Genomic DNA, 20,873 nt, shown 5'->3' on the forward strand with positions numbered 1-20,873 from the left:
GAGGCTTCCAATTGCTTCATTTTCTCGCCAACTTTTATTACCTTTTAACTATTTAGTTAGACATCAAAAAGAACTAGAATTTCCACTGGGGACTGATGGAAAGACCAAGTTCCAGGGGAATCAGTGAAGTGGAGTGAGAGCAACATATATCACCCTCACCACAGGAGAGTTTTTATCAGCCTCCAGTGAGATGTCTTAATCTGGGAAGAGTCACTTGCCACTAGTTCTCTACAGAGTGTACCATGGGGGGAATTCCATGTAGCTGTTTGTAAATTACCAGTCACAAAAGAGCATTTAGTAATCCCGTAAGTGGAAGCCAGGAAACTGGATGCTTAATTTTTATCACTAGAAACAAATCATTTTACCTGCTTATAAGGCGAATTTTCTGTGCTTTTTATTTTGATTTACGTAATACTTTTCAAAGAAGTCAAATACTTATATAGTAATTTGTAAAATTACCACATGGTTGTCTCTCTCGGCCAAAGATTCATTTTTAGTTACAGGGATGACAGACTTTAGAAGTTTACTCATAACGAGTATGTCAGACAAATGCATTTGCAAAATACATTTTGTCCCATCATATTATATTTTGAGGCATTTTTTCAGAATATGAAAATGGTGTCGGCTATGGCCTTTTTTAGGTAACTTTTTTCTAATGGAGAAGTGAGCAATTAACCTAATTTTTATTTTTTTAAAGCATTTCTTAATTTTTAAAAAAGTTTATTTTATTTTCTTTTTGGCTGCATTGGGTCTTTGTTGCTGTGTTTGGGTTTTCTCTAGTTGCAGCCAGCGGGGGTTACTCTTCTTCGCGGTGCGCAGGTTTCTCGTTGCGGTGGCTTCTCTTGTTGCGGAGCACAGGCTCTAGGTGCGCGGGCTTCAGTAGTTGTGGCACGTGGGCTCAGCAGTTGTGGCTCGTGAGCTCTAGAGCTTAGGCTCAGTAGTTGTGGTGCATGGGCTTAGTTGCTCTGGGGCATGTGGTATCTTCCCGGACCAGGGCTCGAACCCATGTCCCCTGCATTGGCAGGTGGATTCTTAACCACTGTGCCACCAGGGAAGTCCCCTAATTTTTAAATGTTGTGAAGTTTCAGAGCGGGAGAATCACACCACCTCGAAGAGCCCCTTCACCAGATGGCTTCTCACCATACAGCCCTGAGGAAACAAACCGCCGTGTAAACAAAGTGATGCGGGCCAGGCTGTACTTACTGCAGCAAATAGGGCCCAACTCCTTCCTGATTGGAGGAGACAGCCCAGACAATAAATACCGGGTGTTTATTGGGCCTCAGGTAGGAATTGTCACCATTTTACATTTTATTAGGATCTGGTACTAACTCTATGCACTGTAACATTCTTAAATTTAGATCAGTTGTGTAATTCTCTTTAGTAAACTAAAGAGAATTCAAATTATATTTTGGGAACTAATAAACACTTTCATTTAATGTGTTTATGAAGGGTTTTACTATGATTTAATATACTTCAGAATACAAATTTGGTCTTTTTAATAAACCAAAAATAAGAGATTAATTCATGGAGATAGCTGTAGGCTTTTCTTGCGTATCCTTATATATCTTATTATATAAGGATAATGAAGAAAATTATAGAAAGTTTAGTATAATAAACTTGGAAATATTTAAAAGTGATCAACTTAGGAGTTCTAATAGGACACAGATTTATTAAACTATAGGTTTGTTTGTTTTTTTTAACTCTTTAGAACTGCAGCTGTGGGCGTGGAACATTTTGTATTCATCTACTATTTGTTATGCTCCGAGTGTTTCAGCTAGAACCTTCAGACCCAATGTTATGGAGAAAAACTTTAAAGAATTTTGAGGTAATTTTTTAATAAATGCTTTACAGTAAAATTGTCTACAGATTTTTATGATATTCCTCACATTTTTCCATGAGCTTTAAATTTAAATAGACAGTGGTCATTTTAAAGGTGTGAAGGTATGTAAGGATTACTTGCTGTTTGTAAATAGTTCTCTTACAGTCTACTGACTAATTAGTTTTTCCTTCTAGACTAAAAAAAAGTAAACACTGACCTGCTGTAAAAATACTATCCTTAGTAAGCTATATGTATTCTTATTTTTGAAGCCCTTAAATTGGCTTTGTGAAAAACTTAAAAAATAAAAGGCAAATAATTCAATCTCTAGAACTCTTCTTATGTATATTATGGCACAAATGTCATTGTTACTGTCTTTTTTCAATGTTAGGTTGAGAGTTTGTTCCAGAAATATCACAGTAGGCGTAGCTCAAGGATCAAAGCTCCATCTCGTAACACCATCCAGAAGTTTGTTTCACGCATGTCAAATTCTCATACATTGTCATCATCTAGCACTTCTACATCTAGTTCAGAAAACAGGTTAGTACTTTTTAAGGAATTAAAAGCATTAATCCAGTGTTACTTTTTAATTTTAGGGATAATTTATATATATATACTTGTTAAGTTGCTCTAAAATGATTTAATTATTGAATCTTGGCTTTCAAGGTAAAATCAAGGGTAAAAAATAGTAAAGGTCATCTAAGTATATATATTTGGATATTCTGTCCTGAAAACTACAGTGTTGAAAACGGCACCTTAAATATCAGAATATAATAAAAGTGCATTTCACAAGAAAAATCAGGTGGCAGGTATAAAATAAGTGGCTACTGTTTATCAATCATTACTTTGTGCCAAGCACCTAATATGTTGGTCTCATTAGGTAGGTTTTATCACTTTTGCAGATAATGAACCTGAGGTATTATATAAATATGTCTATAATTTTTTGATATAAATAAATTATGTACAAGGCAAAGTGGTTATCCAGAATCACTTTCAAATATAGGATGTTTAAATTTCATGACGTCCCTACTTCTCTCATAGATACTCGCAGGGAATCCTCATTACAGCCTCTTTTACATGTGAGAACATAAGCAGGCTCTTCTGAACAAAGAGACTAATCAGTTGTAATTAAGAGATACAGTAGCTGTTAATCATAGTTGTTAATTAAAATCTGCAGTGCTTCTCAAACTTTTCCATCGCTTAGCTGCTGATAAGAATAAACTCATAACCCTGAAGGATCTGAGATGTAGCCCAATATGACAGGTGTGAAAAAATTAAGAGTATTGTCATAAAAAGTCATGTCAGTTTTCTTTCTTTTCCAAGATTTCTTTATTGCTTTAATGAAAAAATGAGGTTCTTAAAAATTACTCCAGAAAGGAGTGCCGCTTCTCTTAGGAGGGCACCCACTATGTGTTCCCAGGAACCTCAGCCTGAGAAGCACTGGTCTAAGTGCTTTTAAGTCTCATTCTCATCCCATCAATCTTTTAAGTATTGTAACTACTTCAAAATTCATGAGGAATAGAAAGTGATGATATCAGGACAAGGGCAAGATGAAGTAAAGAATTGAGAGAGAAGTTTTTTCATCTATGGAAAAAGTAAATGTTTGAATTTTATTATTTTTTATTAAATGAATTGATTTTAGAATGAGAGTTTTATGAGGTTTTTTTGACATTAGAGATTTTCCAGTTTACATGGTTCAGTGATAAATAAAGCCAGAAGAGGTCATTTGAACAAAGGCAGAACTGGAACCTGAGTATCCTGATTTCTAGTTCAGAGCTCTTTCTCTTACCTGTTATCTCTTCTAAGTAAATGAAAAAATTAGCTTTACTTCTCAAGCTTCCTTATCCAAACTTCTAGAGCCTTTCTCTTTTTGATTGATATTTCTGTAGCTTTTTATTTTGGAAAAAAATAATAACTGCTTAAAACCAGGTGGCCAAAGTTAAAATAGAAAGTCTCTCTCTCTAAGATGAAAAAAAGTACCCTTTCAATATGGGCTGGCCATAATTTGGGGGTTTTATTGATTCATTTGAATTTTTTGTGTCCAAGGGGGGAAACCAAAGAAGTTATAATCTTCCTAAGATTATACTGTGTAGGTAAGTAGGTTAATGTTTCATGTAATCACAAATTTTTATGTCTAAATATTTTAAGACTAAAATTAATTAAAAAAATTTATCTGGAGATCTTATTGCAGTATATTAATTTTAAATGGTATATAAGAAACAATGAAAAACAGAATTGGGACAGATTGAATATGTGTAGAAAAAATAATTAACAAAACCTTACCAACAAAATAAAAGCTGCAAACAGAAACCTATGGTCCAGTACATAAATGGGCAAAGGACATGAAGAGAATTTTCACAAAAGAAGAATTTCAGGGTGCTGACAAACATATGAAAACTGTTCAGGCAACCTAATAACTAAGGAAATGCTCACTTAAAAAAAATATATATATATATCAGATTTATTTACAGAATTAGTAGATCCTTTGTAATGCGACAGTTCAGTTCATATAAGATGCTTTATTGTATGTAGTGGTATAGCCTTTCTGGAAAAAAATAATGTGACTTTTTAAAACGTTTATAGTCATTGATCCAGTAAATGTATTTTTTATTTAAGAAAAAAATTTTAATTTGAGAAATGTACAAGACTTACATATATGGCTGTTTCTCACAGTACTATGGTGAAAAATTGGGAACAACTTAAATATCCAGCAAATGAATGGTTAAAATATACCCATATTATGAATATTTCATGCAGCCATTAGAATTATGCTTTTGAAGAATACTGAGTGGCATGAAATAAAATCCAGATTATAATACTGTCATGCATGAACCCATTTTTTATATATAAAAGGTATTATAGGTACATAAATATTGAAATGAATTAAAAATTAATGGTTATTAATGGGTGGTATTATGACAGGTGACATTTTTGTACTTTAAATACTTTGGGCTTTGAGGGTCATTGGGTCTCTGTCACAACTATTCAGCTCTGCCCTTGTAGCTGAAGTAGCCGTAGACAATATGTGAATGAATTGGTGTGGCTGTGTTCCAATAAATCTTTATTTACAGAAGCTTGACTAATTTGATCCCCCTTTAGTTCGCTAATCCCTGCTCTCTACTCAAGTGATTTTACTTCTGAAGAAACTGCTAGAAAGAAAATCTGAAATGTCAAAAAAGAGGGCACAAAGAGGTTTCTAACGGTTTCTTAAAATGTGGAAACAACTCAAATGTCCAGCAATAAGTGGATTCTTAAGAAGTTAGGATCTGTCTAATCAATGAAAAATTATGCCACCACTTGAAGAGTTTAATAAGTAGAATTTTTACGATAAATCTCTTAAGAACATGAAATTGTACATGTATATAGATAAATGATCTGAATAATGTTTACAAAATATGTACTTGGAAAAAAGGCAGAAAATACCCCAGAATGGAATATTTTTAAGTCAGAAAAGCATTTAAGAAATAAGTTGTACTTACAATTTGACTAAATTGTGAAACTTTATTTTTCCTGTATTTAAGTCTTTTGAATAAGCTAATTTTGGTGTAATTATTTGAAAAATTATTTGATCTTGGGTCATCTTTGCCATTAGTATTTTTATTATAGATTGTTGTGTAAATCATTTCTGCAGTGTTTTTGTTAATTTCTATCATTAATACATGCATATTTTAATAGCTTTTCCCCCCTCCTCATAGCTCCATAATTATGAAAAGAGAGAGAGAGACAGGCTAGATAACTGGGAGGGAGAGAGACTAGTAAGTGTGCTTCAGCTCAGGAGTCACACATCGTGACATTGATGACATATTTGTTCAGCTTTCAGGGAAGTTTTTTGGGGAACTGTTATTTGCTGTCAGTCACTCAGACCTGTTTTTCAGGAATTATAGCTTAAGATAGTAGAAGTGTAATATTGAGCCGAGGCGAAAGCCTGAGCTTAGTAGAAACACGAATTTGTAGGGATAAGTAGGTTATGGGATATTCTCCTCAAATTAAAGCCAAATGATAGATTTGCCACGAACTGTTCTGTGATCTTGGGCAGCTTACTTATAATACCCCAGAATCTTGTCTTTATGTTGTAATGGAAATATTGTTATTGATTTTAAAAGCTATTCATCACATCATGAAGGTTCAAACAAAAATTTGTAAAATAGAAACAAACCTCCCCCCCTCCAGTCTGGGCTGCACACAAAATGACTACTGTTAACAGTTTTTAATACATCTTTTAAAATTATATAAAGAAAGGAATATAAAACTCTTCTCTGCATTCTATGGGTATGCAGACACATACCCCAATACTTCTCTCATCTTTCCTATTGTTAAGCACTATAGTCATGACATATATTTTGATCTGCAACTTGCTTTTTAAATTAAAAAAAATTTTTTACTTTATATATCAAGAACATTTTCCTCAATACAAAAAATATACACTACTTCAGCTATATAAGAGTGTATGGATATGACAATATATTTTGCCATTGCCATAATGAATGGACATTTAGTACACCTAATTTTTTGTTGGCCTATTAAATGCAATAAATTTTATATTTTTTTGTTTACATAAAATATTTCTGAAGGATAGAATTCTAGAAAATAGGTTTTTTTAGGTCATGGATATATACATTTAGTATTTTAAGAAATACTAGCAAATTCCTTTCTAAAAATTTCAGGGTTTTTTTTTACTCCCACCAGTAGTGTATATGAGAGCCTGTTCTCCTATGCCATTGTCAACCTACTTAATTTTTGTCGATCAGATTATCCCATTCCCCCCACAAAGACAAATAAAATAAGATAGAGCTTTATTAATTTAACATGTATTTTGTACTTCTCTTTTCACATTTATTGGCTATTGGTCTTTTTAATTTCAACTGCCTTTTAATCTTCTTTGCTTGTTTCACTGTTGAGTTGTTAATATTTTTCTTACTGATTTTATATTTACTTTGTATATAATAGGAATAGTCAAATATATACAATATAATTCAGATACACATAATAAAGTTACAATTTTGCCATAAATGGAACCATTCTATACAAGTTTGAATTCTGTCATGTTATCTGCTTTTTTTCACCATATGGTATATTATGGATCTCTGATCCTTTTCAAAGGCTTCATAGTGTCTGGGTGTACCATTTTCTTACCCTTCTTTTGATGTTCCTTTGGTTGATTTTTTTCCTTATGCTAAATAGTTCTGCAGTGAACATTCTCACACATATATCTTTATTACGTCTCTTTATTTCCTAGAAGTCTAGTTGAAAGGTTGTGTGCATTAAAAATGTGACATACTTGTTTCTAGGAAAGTTGGACTACACACGCACCAAAATTGTCTGAGATGGGTCTTCATACTTAAGGATGTGGAAAAGATAAGCTCTACAGTCCTTCTAATACTTGAAATCTTGAAACTGTTGGCATGTAGTATGTTTGTACATAGTCAAATCTTTTTTTTTTTTCTTTTTGCGGTATGCGGGCCTCTCACTGTTGTGGCCTCTCCCGTTGCGGAGCACAGGCTCCGGATGTGCAGGCCCAGCGGCCATGGCTCACAGGCCCAGCCGCTCCGCGGCATATGGGATCCTCCCAGACCGGGGCACGAACCCGTATCCCCTGCATCGGCAGGCAGACTCTCAACCACTGCGCCACCAGGGAGGCCCCATAGTCAAATCTTATAGCAGTGTGTTTATTCAAAAGGTACAATAACAGAATTTTGGGGATACATATCTCTCTAAGACTGTAGTTCATATATTGAATTATATTCATAGCAAGGAAAAAACCATACCCACAACCTATAAATACATGGTGGTATGAGTCTGATTCAAAATTACTGTATATTAATAAGAGAAGTATTTCTCAAATAGTTCATATACAAGACACTCCTAAACAAGCATTTCTAATTAATTTTTTCATAGTCTAAAGAAGCCACAATTGTGTTTAGCATATGGCATTAATTCTGTTCTTTTGTGGTTAATGCTTTTGTTTCCCCTTCTTTATAGTATAAAAGATGAAGAGGAACAGATGTGTCCTATTTGCTTGTTGGGCATGCTTGATGAAGAAAGTCTTACAGTGTGTGAAGATGGCTGCAGGAACAAGCTGCACCACCATTGCATGTCAATTTGTATGTGGCTCTTTTTCTCTCTGTGCTTACTCAGTGTGGTTCCTCTATCAGCTAACTATATTATTTAGGATTTTAACGTGGCCTTCAGCAAGACTGGTGAGAGAAGAAAAGAAGTATACCTAGGCCCTGTAAAGTTTTCAACAAGTAGGAGTTTAGGATCTCTTAGGGATGAGCAAAGAAATATTATGCAGTGTGACGTGTGGTAATGGAAGGCATGCACAGAATGAGAAACAGTTCTGATCTGGAAGATGCACGTGGAGGGGAGGAGGTGGAAGAAGGTCTGGGCAGGCCTTCCAGAGAGGGTAATGCCAAAGCAAGTTTTGGAATACCATTACCAGGTTATCAAGTGGGCAGCATGTTTTGAAAAACAGTAAACAAAGTACTTGTTATATATAGCATGTTTAATAAAATAGCATTTGCAACAATTACAAGCATCAGAATAATTTAACCTTCCGTGTTTGCCTGCGTTTAGGTAAACATATAATGTTTTGAGGTTCCTTCCATATAAATCCTATACTAACCATTATGAACAATTATTACATAAATACTTTAAACATTTATACTTTTCTAAGTTTTTTTCCCATAATTTTTCAGGGGCAGAAGAATGTAGAAGAAACAGAGAACCTTTAATATGTCCCCTTTGTAGGTCTAAGTGGAGATCCCATGATTTCTACAGGTAACAATTATGACTTAATGATTTGGGTATGTTTAATAAAGAATAAAAATGCTCTCAAAGTGTTATTCAAATCTGTTAATTATTTTTAGCAAGGTTTGTTAATTTTTCATTTAGCCACGAGTTGTCAAGCCCTGTGGATTCCCCTTCCCTGCGAGCTGCACAGCAGCAAACCACACAGCAGCATCCCTTGGCTGGATCACAACGAAGGAATCAAGAGAGCAATTTTAATCTTACTCATTATGGAACTCAGCAGATCCCTCCTGCTTATAAAGATTTAGCTGAGCCATGGATTCAGGTTAGTAGTTCTGATTCTTCATTTCTCAAAGAAACATTTATAGACTAATTAATGTAGTTGTCTCCCCAGTTGTTTATAATTTAAGAAAGTACTTTTGCTTGCCTCCATCATGACTCGTATTCCATTGAAAATTTTAATTTTACCTTTGATATTAATACTATGCCACTTATTATAGAGCTTAATCAAAATTTCTTTGTAATCTCACCTCCCATCTCTAGAAACATCTTTCTAAACTAACAGACACAAAAGATTATTCAAGGATAGACACTAGAACCATTTAATGCTAAGTTGCTCCAATGTTTAATCCTGCCAAGAATCTGTCATTTTTCTTATTTGTTGCCATTTAAACTCAGTTTCTCCTATTCATATTCTCATGGCATATGTTAGATACTCAATAATTGCTGAGTGGATGAGTAAGAAAAGAACGTGGTATTTACCTTGTATTAGTCATTTTTATTTGTAAGGACAGTTTCCATTCCTTTACTTTCTCTTCTGCTTAAATACTTTTTCATCCTTAGTAAATCGGAATTTCAGTTGGTTGGTTGGATTCTAATGATTTTCTTTGTTGTTATCTGCTTAGTCCATATGTAGAATCCAAAACCAGACATCTCCAGTAGATTATAGAGAAGTAAAATGTTTTTGAAATTCCATTAAATTCATTAACAGACACAATAACTCATTAAGCTTATACATCAGAAGGATTTATGTCCTTTTTCTTTTTGTGACCATTATAGTCCTGCAGCTTTTGAATTCTCTTTTCTTAGCATGTTAACAGCCTAATAGGAATCTAATAAAATTTACAAACTTAATAAATATATTATTTATTTTATCTAGTTCATTACTGGTATTTAACATAGGCCCTCACCTGCCCCTTCATGAGTCCTCAAGAAAACTCTCAATTTGATACTAAGCTATTGGATGCCATTTTTTCAAGGCAGTGGTTCAGGTTTGTTTTGCTTAAGCTTTAGGTTGGCCTAGGCTATATATTCCTAGTTTTTTTTTTTTTTTTTTTTTTTTTTTTTTTGCGGTACACGGGCCTCCCACTTTTGTGGCCTCTCCCGTTGCGGAGCACAGGCTCCGGACGCGCAGGCTCAGCGGCCGTGGCTCACGGGCCCAGCCGCTCCGTGGCATGTGGGATCTTCCCGGACCGGGGCACAAACCCGTGTCCCCTGCATCGGCAGGCGGACTGTCAACCACTGCGCCACCAGGGAAGCCCCCTAGTTTTTTAAAATTAGGAATATCATATAAGACATAATTAAGACTTAGTGGTATGCTGTTTAACAGTGCCAGGCATACAACTCTAATTGATTTATTCTCCTTTACTATCACTTTAAAACAGAACACATAAAAAAATCATGATTTATTTTCCCCAAAAATGTGTTTATTCATCCCTAATATTTAGAACTTTTTCAAATGATACATTATCTTAGATATTAAGTTTACTTTCAGCTAACTGGTCCATAATGTCAAGACCATGCACCCTTTCTTTTCTTTAGGGATTCTCTGGCTTTGCAGATGTGATAATGATGACTATAATGACATGCACTTTAATTTTAAGTATTTCATTATCCTTTGCTGATTTGAACACAGTGTTTTTCTTTAGTCTTGATTTTTCCACTCTATTCATTATATTTTTTCCAGTTAACCAAATAAGAGCCTTTGCCTTACTACTATCATTGGTAGGAGAAATACTCTTATCTCTTGAACACCTGCCCCAGTGCCTTTCTTGATTTGGCTTTTTTTAATCTTCAGTTTTTTCTCTGTAAACTACTTTAACACAAATACAAATTTGAGGTTCTTCACAGATATGTTTATTTTGTTTTGTGGTAAGCACCGGAGTACAGAAATGCATATATATCCATCTAATTACTTAATGGCGTTCACTCTTAGTTTTACTTGAGCTAATAAATGTTAAGGACTTTTGCTAATTATCAGTTAACTTGAGTATGTCCTTACAGACACGTTTGAAAATTGTATAGTATGGTGAAGACTTAAGAAATGCCCAATTTTCCTTTAGTAACCAAAAATCATACTTAATTCAAAACACTTCAGTTTTTCTTCACATTGAATTCATTTTGTTTGTTTGATGATAGGTATTTGGAATGGAACTCGTTGGCTGCTTATTTTCTAGAAACTGGAATGTAAGAGAGATGGCTCTCAGACGTCTTTCCCATGATGTTAGCGGGGCTCTGCTGTTGGCAAATGGGGAGAGCACTGGAAATTCCGGGAGCAACGGCCGGAGCAGCCCGAGTGCTGGAGCTGCCAGTGGGTCTTCCCAGACCAGTGTCTCAGGAGATGTGGTGGAGGCATGCTGCAACGTTTTGTCAATGGTCTGTGCTGACCCTGTCTACAAAGTGTACGTTGCTGCTTTAGTAAGTAGCTTTATTCTACAACCATAGCGTTATGGGTTTCTTGGGTTGTTTTTTTTTTTTTTTGACAGTTTGCAGATATCATTTTTAAGATTCAGTAAAACTACTTTACCTAATTTAATTCTGGAAAATCCCAAAATTTTTTTTATTCCATAATCCCAGGAAATTGCAGTCTTCCATTTAACCTCTTCACTTGGATTTTACTCGTTTTAATCTGGTCAAATTTTCTTATATGCTGTTTACTTTTCTCTACTCTGAAGTAGCAATAGCAGGACTTCCCTCATGGCACAGTGGTTAAGAATTGCCTACCAGTGCAGGAGACACGGGTTTGATTCCTGGGCCAGGAAGATCCTACATGCCACAGAACAGCTAAGCCACAACTGCTGAGCCTACGTGCCACAACTACTGAGCCTGAGTGCCTAGAGCCTGTGCTCTGCAAGAAGAGAAGCCACTGCAACGAAGCCCCTGCTCGCCGCAACTAGAGAAAGCCCATGCGCAGCAATGAAGACCCAACACAGCCAAAAAAAAGCAATAGCTTGCAATTCATACCTTCACGTTTGCCTTACATTATACATGACCAACTTAAAGATTCTTTATGGGATAGCAAAGTAACCAGAGTTACTTTGATTTTTTTAAAATTTTATATTAGACATATATTTTTTATTAATTTGATATTAGACATTAAGAAGAACTGACTTGGGGGACTTCCCTGGTGGTCCAGTGGTAAAGAATCCGCCTTGCAGTGCAGGGGACTCAGGTTTGATCCCTGCTCAGGTAACTAAGATCCCATGTGCTGTGGGACAACTAAGCCTGTGGGCCACAACTACTGAGCTCACAGGCCTCAACAAGAGAGCCCATGTGCTGCAAACTACAGAGCTGACACACTCTGGAGCCCATGAACCACAGCTAGAGAGAGAAAACCCACATGCCACAACTAGAAAGTAGCCCGAGCGCTGCAACAAAAGATCCCACGTGCCTCAACGAAAGATCCCACGTGCCGCAACTAAGACCTGACATGGCCAAAAATATAAATAAAATAAATAAGTATAAAAAAAAGAACTGATTTTTAATGAATGTTTTATGGAAATTCAGAAACCTTTTCACAAAAGAGGATTCCATGACATAGATTACTAAGTTGTTTTTCTAGTTTAACCTGTTAGAAGTTGTCTTTCATGAGTGAGATGGAATGACAAGGAGGCTGTTCTGTTTGTAATTTTGTAGGCTAAAATTTGCCTTTCTCCATTATGAGTATATACATCTTTAGAACAGGGTTTCTCAACATCAGCACTTACTGACATTGACACATAATTATCTGTTGGGGGCAGGGGTGCTATCTTATGCACTTTAGGATGTTTAGTAGCATCCTTGGTGTATACCCACTAGATACCAATGGCCATCCTATCCTCCCCTTAGTCATGACAACCAACGATGTCTCCAGGCATTGCTGAATGTCCCCTGAGGGCCCAAACTGCCCCCCAGTTCAGGACCACTGCTTTATTTATTTACTTATTTTTATTATATATATATATATAAATATATATATATATATATATATATATATATATATTTATTTTACAGCAGGTTCTTATTAGTCATCAATTTTATAATTTTATCCACATCAGTGTATACATGTCAATCCCAATCTCCCAGTTCATCCCACCACCACCACGCGCCCCCGCCACTTTCCACCCTTGGTGTCCATGTATTTGTTCTCTACACCTGTGTCTCAATTTCTGCCCTGCAAACCAGTTCATCTGTACCATTTTTCTAGGTTCCACATACATACGATAATACATGGTATTTGTTTTTCTCTTTCTGACTTACTTCACTCTGTATGACAGTTTCTAGATTCATCCATGTCTCTACAAATGACCCAATTTTGTTCCTTTTTATGGCTGAGTAATATTCCATCGTGTATATGTACCACATCTTCTTTATCCATTCATCTGTCGATGGGCATTTAGGTTGCTTCCATGACCTGGCTATTGTAAACAGTGCTGCAGTGAACATTGGGGTGCATGAGTCTTTTTGAATTAATGGTTTTCTCTGGGTATATGCCCAGTAGTGGTATTGCTGGGTCACATGGTAATTCTATTTTTGTTCTTTAAGGAACCTCCATACTGTTCTCCATAGTGGCTGTATCAATTTACATTCCCACCAACAGTGCAAGAGGGTTCCCTTTTCTCCACACCCTCTCCAGCATTTGTTGTTTGTAGATTTTCTGATGATGCCCATTGTAACTGGTGTGAGGTGATACTTCATTGTAGTTATGATTTGCATTTCTCTAATAGTGATGTTGAGCAGCTTTTCATGTGCTTCTTGGCCATCTGTATGTCTTCTTTGGATAAATGTCTATTTAGGTCTTCTGCCCATTTGTTGATTGGGTTGTTTGTTTTTTTAATATTGAGCTGCATGAGCTGTTTATATATTTTGGAGATTAATCCTTTGTCCATTGATTCGTTTGCAAATATTTTCTCTCATTCTCAGGGTTGTCTTTTCATCTTGTTTGTAGTTTCCTTTGCTTTGCAAAAGCTTTTAAGTTTCAGTAGGTCCCATTTGTTTATTTTTGTTTTTATTTCCATTACTCTAGGAGGTGGATCAAAAAAGATCTTGCTGTGACTTATGTCATAGAGTGTTCTGCCTATGTTTTCCTCTAAGAGTTTTATAGTGTCCAGTCTTAAATTTAGGTGTCTAATCCATTTTAAGTTTATTTTTGTGTATGGTGTTAAGGAGTGTTCTAATTTCATTCTTTTACATGTAGCTGTCCAGTTTACCCAGCACCACTTATTGAAGAGACTGTCTTTTCTCCATTGTATATCCTTGCCTCCTTTCTCATAGATTAGTTGACCATAGGTGTGTGGGTTTATCTCTGGGCTTTCTATCCTGTTCCATTGATCTGTATCTCTGTTTTTCTGCCAGTACCATATTGTCTTTATTACTGTAGCTTTGTAGTATAGTCTGAAGTCAGGGAATCTGACTTCCTCCAGCTCCGTTTTTTTCCCTCAAGACTGCTTTGGCAATTTGGGGTCTTTTGTGTCTCCATACAAATTTTAAGATTTTTTGTTCTAGTTCTGTAAAAAATGCCATTGGAAATTTGATAGGGATTGTATTGAATCTGTAGATTGCTTTGGGTAGTATAGTCATTTTCACAATATTGATTCTTCCAATCCAAGAACATGGTATATCTCTCCATCTGTTTGTATCATCTTTAATTTCTTTCAACAGTGTCTTACAGTTTTCTGCATACAGGCCTTTTGTCTCCATACGTAGGTTTATTCCTAGGTATTTTATTCTTTTTGTTGCAGTGGTAGATGGGAGTGTTTCCATAATTTCTCTTTCAGATTTTTCCTCATTAGTGTATAGGAATGCAAGAGATTTCTGTGCATTAATTTTGTATCCTGCAACTTTACCAAATTCATTGATTAGCTCTAGTAGTTTTCTGGTGGCATCTTTAGGATTCTCTATGTATAGTATCATGTCATCTGCAAACAGTGACAGTTTTACTACTTCTTTTCCAATTTGTATTCCTTTTATTTCTTTTTTTTTTTTTTTTTTTTTTCTTTTTGCGGTATGCGGGCCTCTCACTGTCGTGGCCTCTCCCGTTGCGGAGCACAGGCTCCGGACGCGCAGGCCCAGCGGCCATGGCCCATGGGCCCAGCCGCTCCGCGGCATATGGGATCCTCCCAGATCGGGGCACGAACCCGTATCCCCTGCATCGGCAGGCGGACTCTCAACCACTGCGCCACCAGGGAGGCCCCCTTTTATTTCTTTTTATTCTCTGATTGCCGCAACTATGACTTCCAAAACTATGTTTAATAATAGTGGTGAGAGTGGACATCCTTGTCTTGTTCCTGATCTTAGAGGAAATGCTTTCAGTTTTTCACCATTGAGAATGATGTTTGCTGTGGGTTTGTCGTATATGGCCTTTATTATATTGAGGTAGTTTCCCTCTATGCCACCTTTCTGGAGAGTTTTTTTCATAAATTGGTGTTGAACTTTGTGAAAAGCTTTTTCTGCATCTATTGAGATGATCATATGGTTTTTATTCTTCAGTTTGTTAATGGTATATCCCATGATTGATTTTCATATATTGAAGAATCCTTGCATCCCTGGGTTAAATCCCACTTGATCCTGGTGTGTGATCCTTTAAATGTGTTGTTGGATTCTGTTTGCTCGTATTTTGTTGAGGATTTTTGCATCTATATTCATCAGTGATATTGGTCTGTAATTTTCTTTTTTTGTAGTGTCTTTGTCTGGTTTTGGTATCAGGGTGATGGTGGCCTCATAGAAGGAGTTTGGGAGTGTTCCTTCCTCTGCAGTTTTCTGGAAGAGTTTGAGAAGGATGGGTGTTAGCTCTTCTCTAAATGTTTGGTAGAATTCACCTGTGAAGCCATCTGGTCCTGGACTTTTGTTTGTTGGAAGATTTTTAATCACAGTTTCAATTTCATTACTTGTGATTGGTCTGTTCATATTTTCTATTTCTTCCTGGTTCAGTCTTGGAAGGTTATACCTTTCTAAGAATTTGTCCATTTCTTCCAGGTTTTCCATTTTATTGGCATAGAGTTGCTTGTAGTAGTCTCTTAGGATGCTTTGTATTTCTGCAGTGTCTGTTGTAACTTCTCCTTTTTCATTTCTAATTTTATTGATTTGAGTCCTCTCCCTCTTTTTCTTAATGAGTCTGGCTAATAGTTTATCAATTTTGTTTATCTTCTCAAAGAACCAGCTTTTAGTTTTATTGATCTTTGCTATTGTTTTGTTTCTATTTCATTTATTTCTGCTCTGATCTTTATGATTTCTTTCCTTCTGCTAACTTGGGGTTTTGTTTGTTCTTCTTTCTCTAGTTCCTTTAGGTGTAAGGTTAGATTGTTTATTTGAGATTTTTCTTGTTTCTTGAGGTAGGCTGGTATTGCTATAAACTTCCCTCTTAGGACAGCTTTCACTGCATCCCATAGGTTTTGGATCGTCATGTTTTCATTGTCATTTGTCTCTAGGTATTTTTTGATTTCCTCTTTGATTTCTTCAGTGATCTCTTGGTTATTTAGTAACGTATTGTTTAGCCTCCACGTGTTTGTGTTTTTTACGTTTTTTTCCCATAACTGGTTTCTAATATCATAGTGTTGTGGTCAGAAAAGATACTTGATATGATTTCAGTTTTCTTAAATTTACTGAGGCTGATTTGTGACTCAAGATGTGATCTATCCTAGAGAATGTTCTGTGTGCACTTGAGAAGAAAGTGTAATCTGCTGTTTTGGGATGGAAGTCCTATAAATATCAATTAAATCTGTCTGGTCTGTTGTCTCATTTAAAGCTTGTGTTTCCTTAGTAATTTTCTGTTTGGATGATCTGTCCATTGGTGTAAGTGAGGTGTTAAAGTCCCCTACTATTAATGTGTTACTTCGATTTCCTCTTTTATAGCGGTTAGCAGTTGCCTTATGTACTGAGGTACTCCTATGTTGGGAGCATATATATTTATAATTGTTACATCTTCTTAGATTGATCCCTTGATCATTATGTAGTCCTTCCTTGTCTCTTGTAACATTATTTTAAAGTCTGTTTTATCTGATACGAGTATTGCTACTCTACCTTTCTTTTGATTTCCATTTGCATGGAATATCTTTTTCCATCCCCTCACTTTCAGTCTGTATGTGTCCCTAGGTCTGAAGTGGGTCTCTTGTAGACAGCATATATATGGGTCTTGTTTTTTGTATCCATTCAGCGAGCCTGTGTCTTTTGGTTGGAGCATTTAATTCATTCACGTTTAAGGTAATTATTGATATGTATGTTCCTATGGCCATTTTCTTAATTGTTTTGGGCTTGTTTTTGTAGGTCCTTTTCTTCTCTTGTGTCTCCCACTTAGAGAAGTTCCTTTAGCATTTGTTGTAAAGCTGGTTTGGTGGTGCTGAATTCTCTTAGCTTTTTTGTTTGTCTGTAAAGCTTTTGATTTCTCCATCGAATATTGCCGGGTAGAGTAATCTTGGTTGTAGGTTCTTCCCTTTCATCACTTTAAATATGTCATGCCACTCCCTTCTGGCTTGTAGAGTTTCTGCTGAGAAGTCAGCTGTTAACTTTATGGGAGTTCCCTTGTATGTTATTTGTCATTGTTTCCCTTGCTGCTTTCCATAATTTTTCCTTATCTTTAATTTTTGCCAATTTGATTACTGTATGTCTCGGCGTGTTTCTCCTTGGGTTTATCCTGTATGGGACTCTCTGCGCTTCCTGGACTTGGGTGGCTATTTCCTTTCCCATGTTGGAGAAGTTTTCGACTATAATCTCTTCAAATATTTTCTCGGGTCCTTTCTCTCTCCTCCTTCTGGGACCCCTATAATGCAAATGTTGTTAGGTTTAATGTTGTCCCAGAGGTCTCTTAGGCTGTCTTCATTTCTTTTCATTCTTTTTTCTTTATACTGTTCTGCAGCAATGAATTCCACCATTCTGTCTTCCAGATCACTTATTCGTTCTTCTGCCTCCGTTATTCTGCTATTGATTCCTTGTAGTGTATTTTTCATTTCAGTTATTGTATTGTTCATCTCTGTTTGTTCTTTAATTCTTCTAGGTCTTTGGTTAAACATTTCTTGCATCTTCTCGATCTTTGCCTTCATTCTTTTGCTGAGGTTCTGGATCATCTTCACTATCATTATTCTTAATTCTTTTTCTGGAAGCTTGCCTATCTCTACTTCATTTAGTTGTTTTTCTGGGGTTTTATCTTGTTCCTTCATCTGGTACATAGCCCTCTGCTTTTTCATCTTGTCTATCTTTCTGTGAATGTGGTTTTTGTTCCACAGGCTGCAGGATTGTAGTTCTTCTTAGGACCACTGCTTTAGTTTAATTCTTATCTGGTCCAGTTTTTCTTTTAATTCTTCCACTTCATTTTTAAAATTTATTTATTTTATTTGTTTTTGGCTGAGTTGGGTCTTCGTTGCTACGCACACGCTTTCTCTAGTTGCAGTGTGCGGGCTTCTCTTGTTGCAGAGCACGGGCTCTAGGCGTGCAGGCTTCAGCAGCTGCAGCACGTAGGCTCAGTAGTTGTGGTTCGTGGGCTCTAGAGCACAGAGTCAGTACTTGTGGCACACAGGATTAGTTGCTCCACGGCATGTGGGATCTTCCCAGACCAGGAATCAAACCTGTGTCCCCTGCATTGGCAGGAGGATTCTTAACCACTGTGCCACCAGGGAAGCCCCTGGTCTGTTTTTAAAACTCATTTCATTTCTCTGCTTCCACTCTTAATCTTTTTCTAATCCATCCTATAACAACTCTGCCTAGCAAATCTTCTTTTTGAAAGGTAGTATGGTATAGTGTTTATGAACATTAGTTTGGAGTCAAAATTGAGTGACCTCATAATTTATCATCCCAACTGGGATACTTGGATAATCTGCTCAACTGGGACTGGCCTAGGCAATCTGGATATATGGTCAAAATCAGAGAGACTTTGATTCGAATTCTGGTTCTCCAGTTTGCTAGCAGTGTAACTTTTTAGGACTCTTAAACTTCAGCTTTTTTACCTATAAAATAATGAAAATATGTACCTCTTAGGTCTGAAATGAGATTGTGTTAGATACCTCTAACTGTAATGTCTAGTACATTATGAGAACATTGAATATAATAGTCATCATTATTCCTTAAATGCCACTTTATTCCCCAGCTCAGAAACCTATAGAGGTTTCTGTTTCTTCAACAGCATTTCCTAAGGCATATTCTGTGGAAGTTTGGCTGGATTATGAAAAGTTCCTTCCCTTTCTTCCCTGAAGAAAGAGTTCTGTGTTCAGTTAAAATTGGTGAATACTAAATTCATGAGGTTAAATGGGTCTGCTCACTGAAAGGCTTCTAGGAACCTTCATAAGTTAACATACATTGGGAATCTAATCATGGCATAAGATGCATTATTTCCCAAATTTATCTTAACCATGGTCTGTTTTTTCATATACCATCTTGAGGGACCAACATACTATAGAATACTATAGAATAAAGACTAGCATACTGTAGAATAAAGACCAGCGTACTATAGAATAAAGACCAGCATAGTGTAGAATAAAGACCAGTGTTCTTGGCTCAACTTTTTACCTCTTTCTTCTTACCATTTTCCAACACAAACCTTCAGATATATTTGACCATTCAAAATAATGCCTTAGTATCTAGTTGTTTATGCCTTACTATCTGGCTGTTTATTATCACTTCACATGGTTTCCCAATGTGTTCATGAGCTCCTGGAGTGCAGGGACTCTGAATGATACTGTATTCTGATTCCTCTACAGTTATTTAGTGTGCCAGGCACAGTGAGGGCAGACATGGTTCCTGCCCTTAGAGCTCTCCCTTCCTTTTCTCCCCTCCCTCTTGCCCTTCTTTGTTTTCCCTTCCCCTCCCTCCCCATATATAATTTTTTGCTGAACAATTTGAAAGTTATGTGCAGGCATCATGACATTTCACTTCAAATACTTTAGCATGTATCTCTTAAGAACAAATAACATTCTTCTGTATAATTACCATGCAATCAGCAAACTCTGAAAATTTAGCATTAATAACAATATTATTATGGACTATGAAGTCCATATTCAGATATCCCCAAATTGTCCCAACAGTGTTCTTTTCAGCTAAACTACAGACTTTATTCATATTTCACCCGTTTTTCCATTAATGTCTTTTTTCTCTTTTAGGCTCCAATCCAGAATCTCACATTGCACTTAGTTATCATGCCCCCCCTAATCTTCCCATCTGTGACAATCCCTCAGTCTTTACTTGTCTTTTGTAGACCTTGACACTTTTTTTTTTTTTTTTTTTTTTTTTGCGGTACGCGGGCCTCTCACCGCTGTGGCCTCTCCCCGCTGCGGAGCACAGGCTCCGGACGCGCAGGCCCAGCGGCCACGGCTCACGGGCCCAGCCGCTCCGCGGCACGCGGGATCCTCCCGGACCGGGGCACGAACCCGCGTCCCCCGCATCGGCAGGCGGACTCCCAACCACTGCGCCACCAGGGAAGCCCAACCTTGACACTTTTGAAGTGTATTGGCTCGTTATTTTGAAGAATGTTCCTCAATTTGGGTTTATCTGGTATTTTCTCACGATTACATTATGGATTTTTCGCAAGAACACCAGAAGTGATGTGCCCTTCTCAGTGCATTGTTATCAGGGGGTATATCATGTCAGTGTGTCTTATTATTGGTGATGCCATCCTTCATCACTTGCTTAAGGTGCTGTCTACTGGGTACTGTAAAATCACTATTAATAAATGTCTTGGGGGAGATACTTTGAGACTGCAAATATCCTGTTTCTGTTCACAGATTTTAGCATTTGTCAGTGGATCTTGCCTATAGCAATGACTACTGTGGTGTTCTAACGGTGATCTTCTATGTCCCATATTCCTCCTTTATTAGTTAATTGGAATTTGTCTATAACGAAGAGCCGTCTCTTCTCTCCCATTTATGTATTTATTCAGTTTTTTATTTCTGTCACCGTAGACTCATGGGTATTTATTTTATTCTATGGGTTATAATTCAGGACTGTCATCATTTACTTTGTTGCCCCAGTTATTCCATCTTTAGCCATTGGGAGCCCTTTCAAGTTGGCTCCTTTCCTCATTTTCTTTTTAAAATAACTTTTTATTCTGAAATTAATTCAGACTTTTAAA

The 20,873-nt window shown here is 36.5% G+C and overlaps 1 protein-coding gene across 2 annotated transcripts in view; it reads left to right on the top strand.

Moving 5' to 3' along the window:
- Positions 1 to 20,873, top strand: part of MAP3K1 (mitogen-activated protein kinase kinase kinase 1) — a 78,327-nt gene that overhangs the window by 44,655 nt on the left and 12,799 nt on the right. For both annotated transcript variants that reach the window (XM_060092901.1, XM_060092902.1), the window contains 7 exons: positions 1,083 to 1,283; positions 1,709 to 1,825; positions 2,208 to 2,356; positions 7,796 to 7,917; positions 8,512 to 8,593; positions 8,708 to 8,888; positions 10,982 to 11,260. In XM_060092901.1, coding sequence (XP_059948884.1) covers positions 1,083 to 1,283; positions 1,709 to 1,825; positions 2,208 to 2,356; positions 7,796 to 7,917; positions 8,512 to 8,593; positions 8,708 to 8,888; positions 10,982 to 11,260 — 1,131 coding nt within the window. The remainder of the gene's footprint in view (positions 1 to 1,082; positions 1,284 to 1,708; positions 1,826 to 2,207; positions 2,357 to 7,795; positions 7,918 to 8,511; positions 8,594 to 8,707; positions 8,889 to 10,981; positions 11,261 to 20,873) is intronic.

This window comes from Mesoplodon densirostris, chromosome 3 (assembly GCF_025265405.1).
Source record: "Mesoplodon densirostris isolate mMesDen1 chromosome 3, mMesDen1 primary haplotype, whole genome shotgun sequence".
NCBI lineage: Eukaryota > Metazoa > Chordata > Mammalia > Artiodactyla > Ziphiidae > Mesoplodon > Mesoplodon densirostris.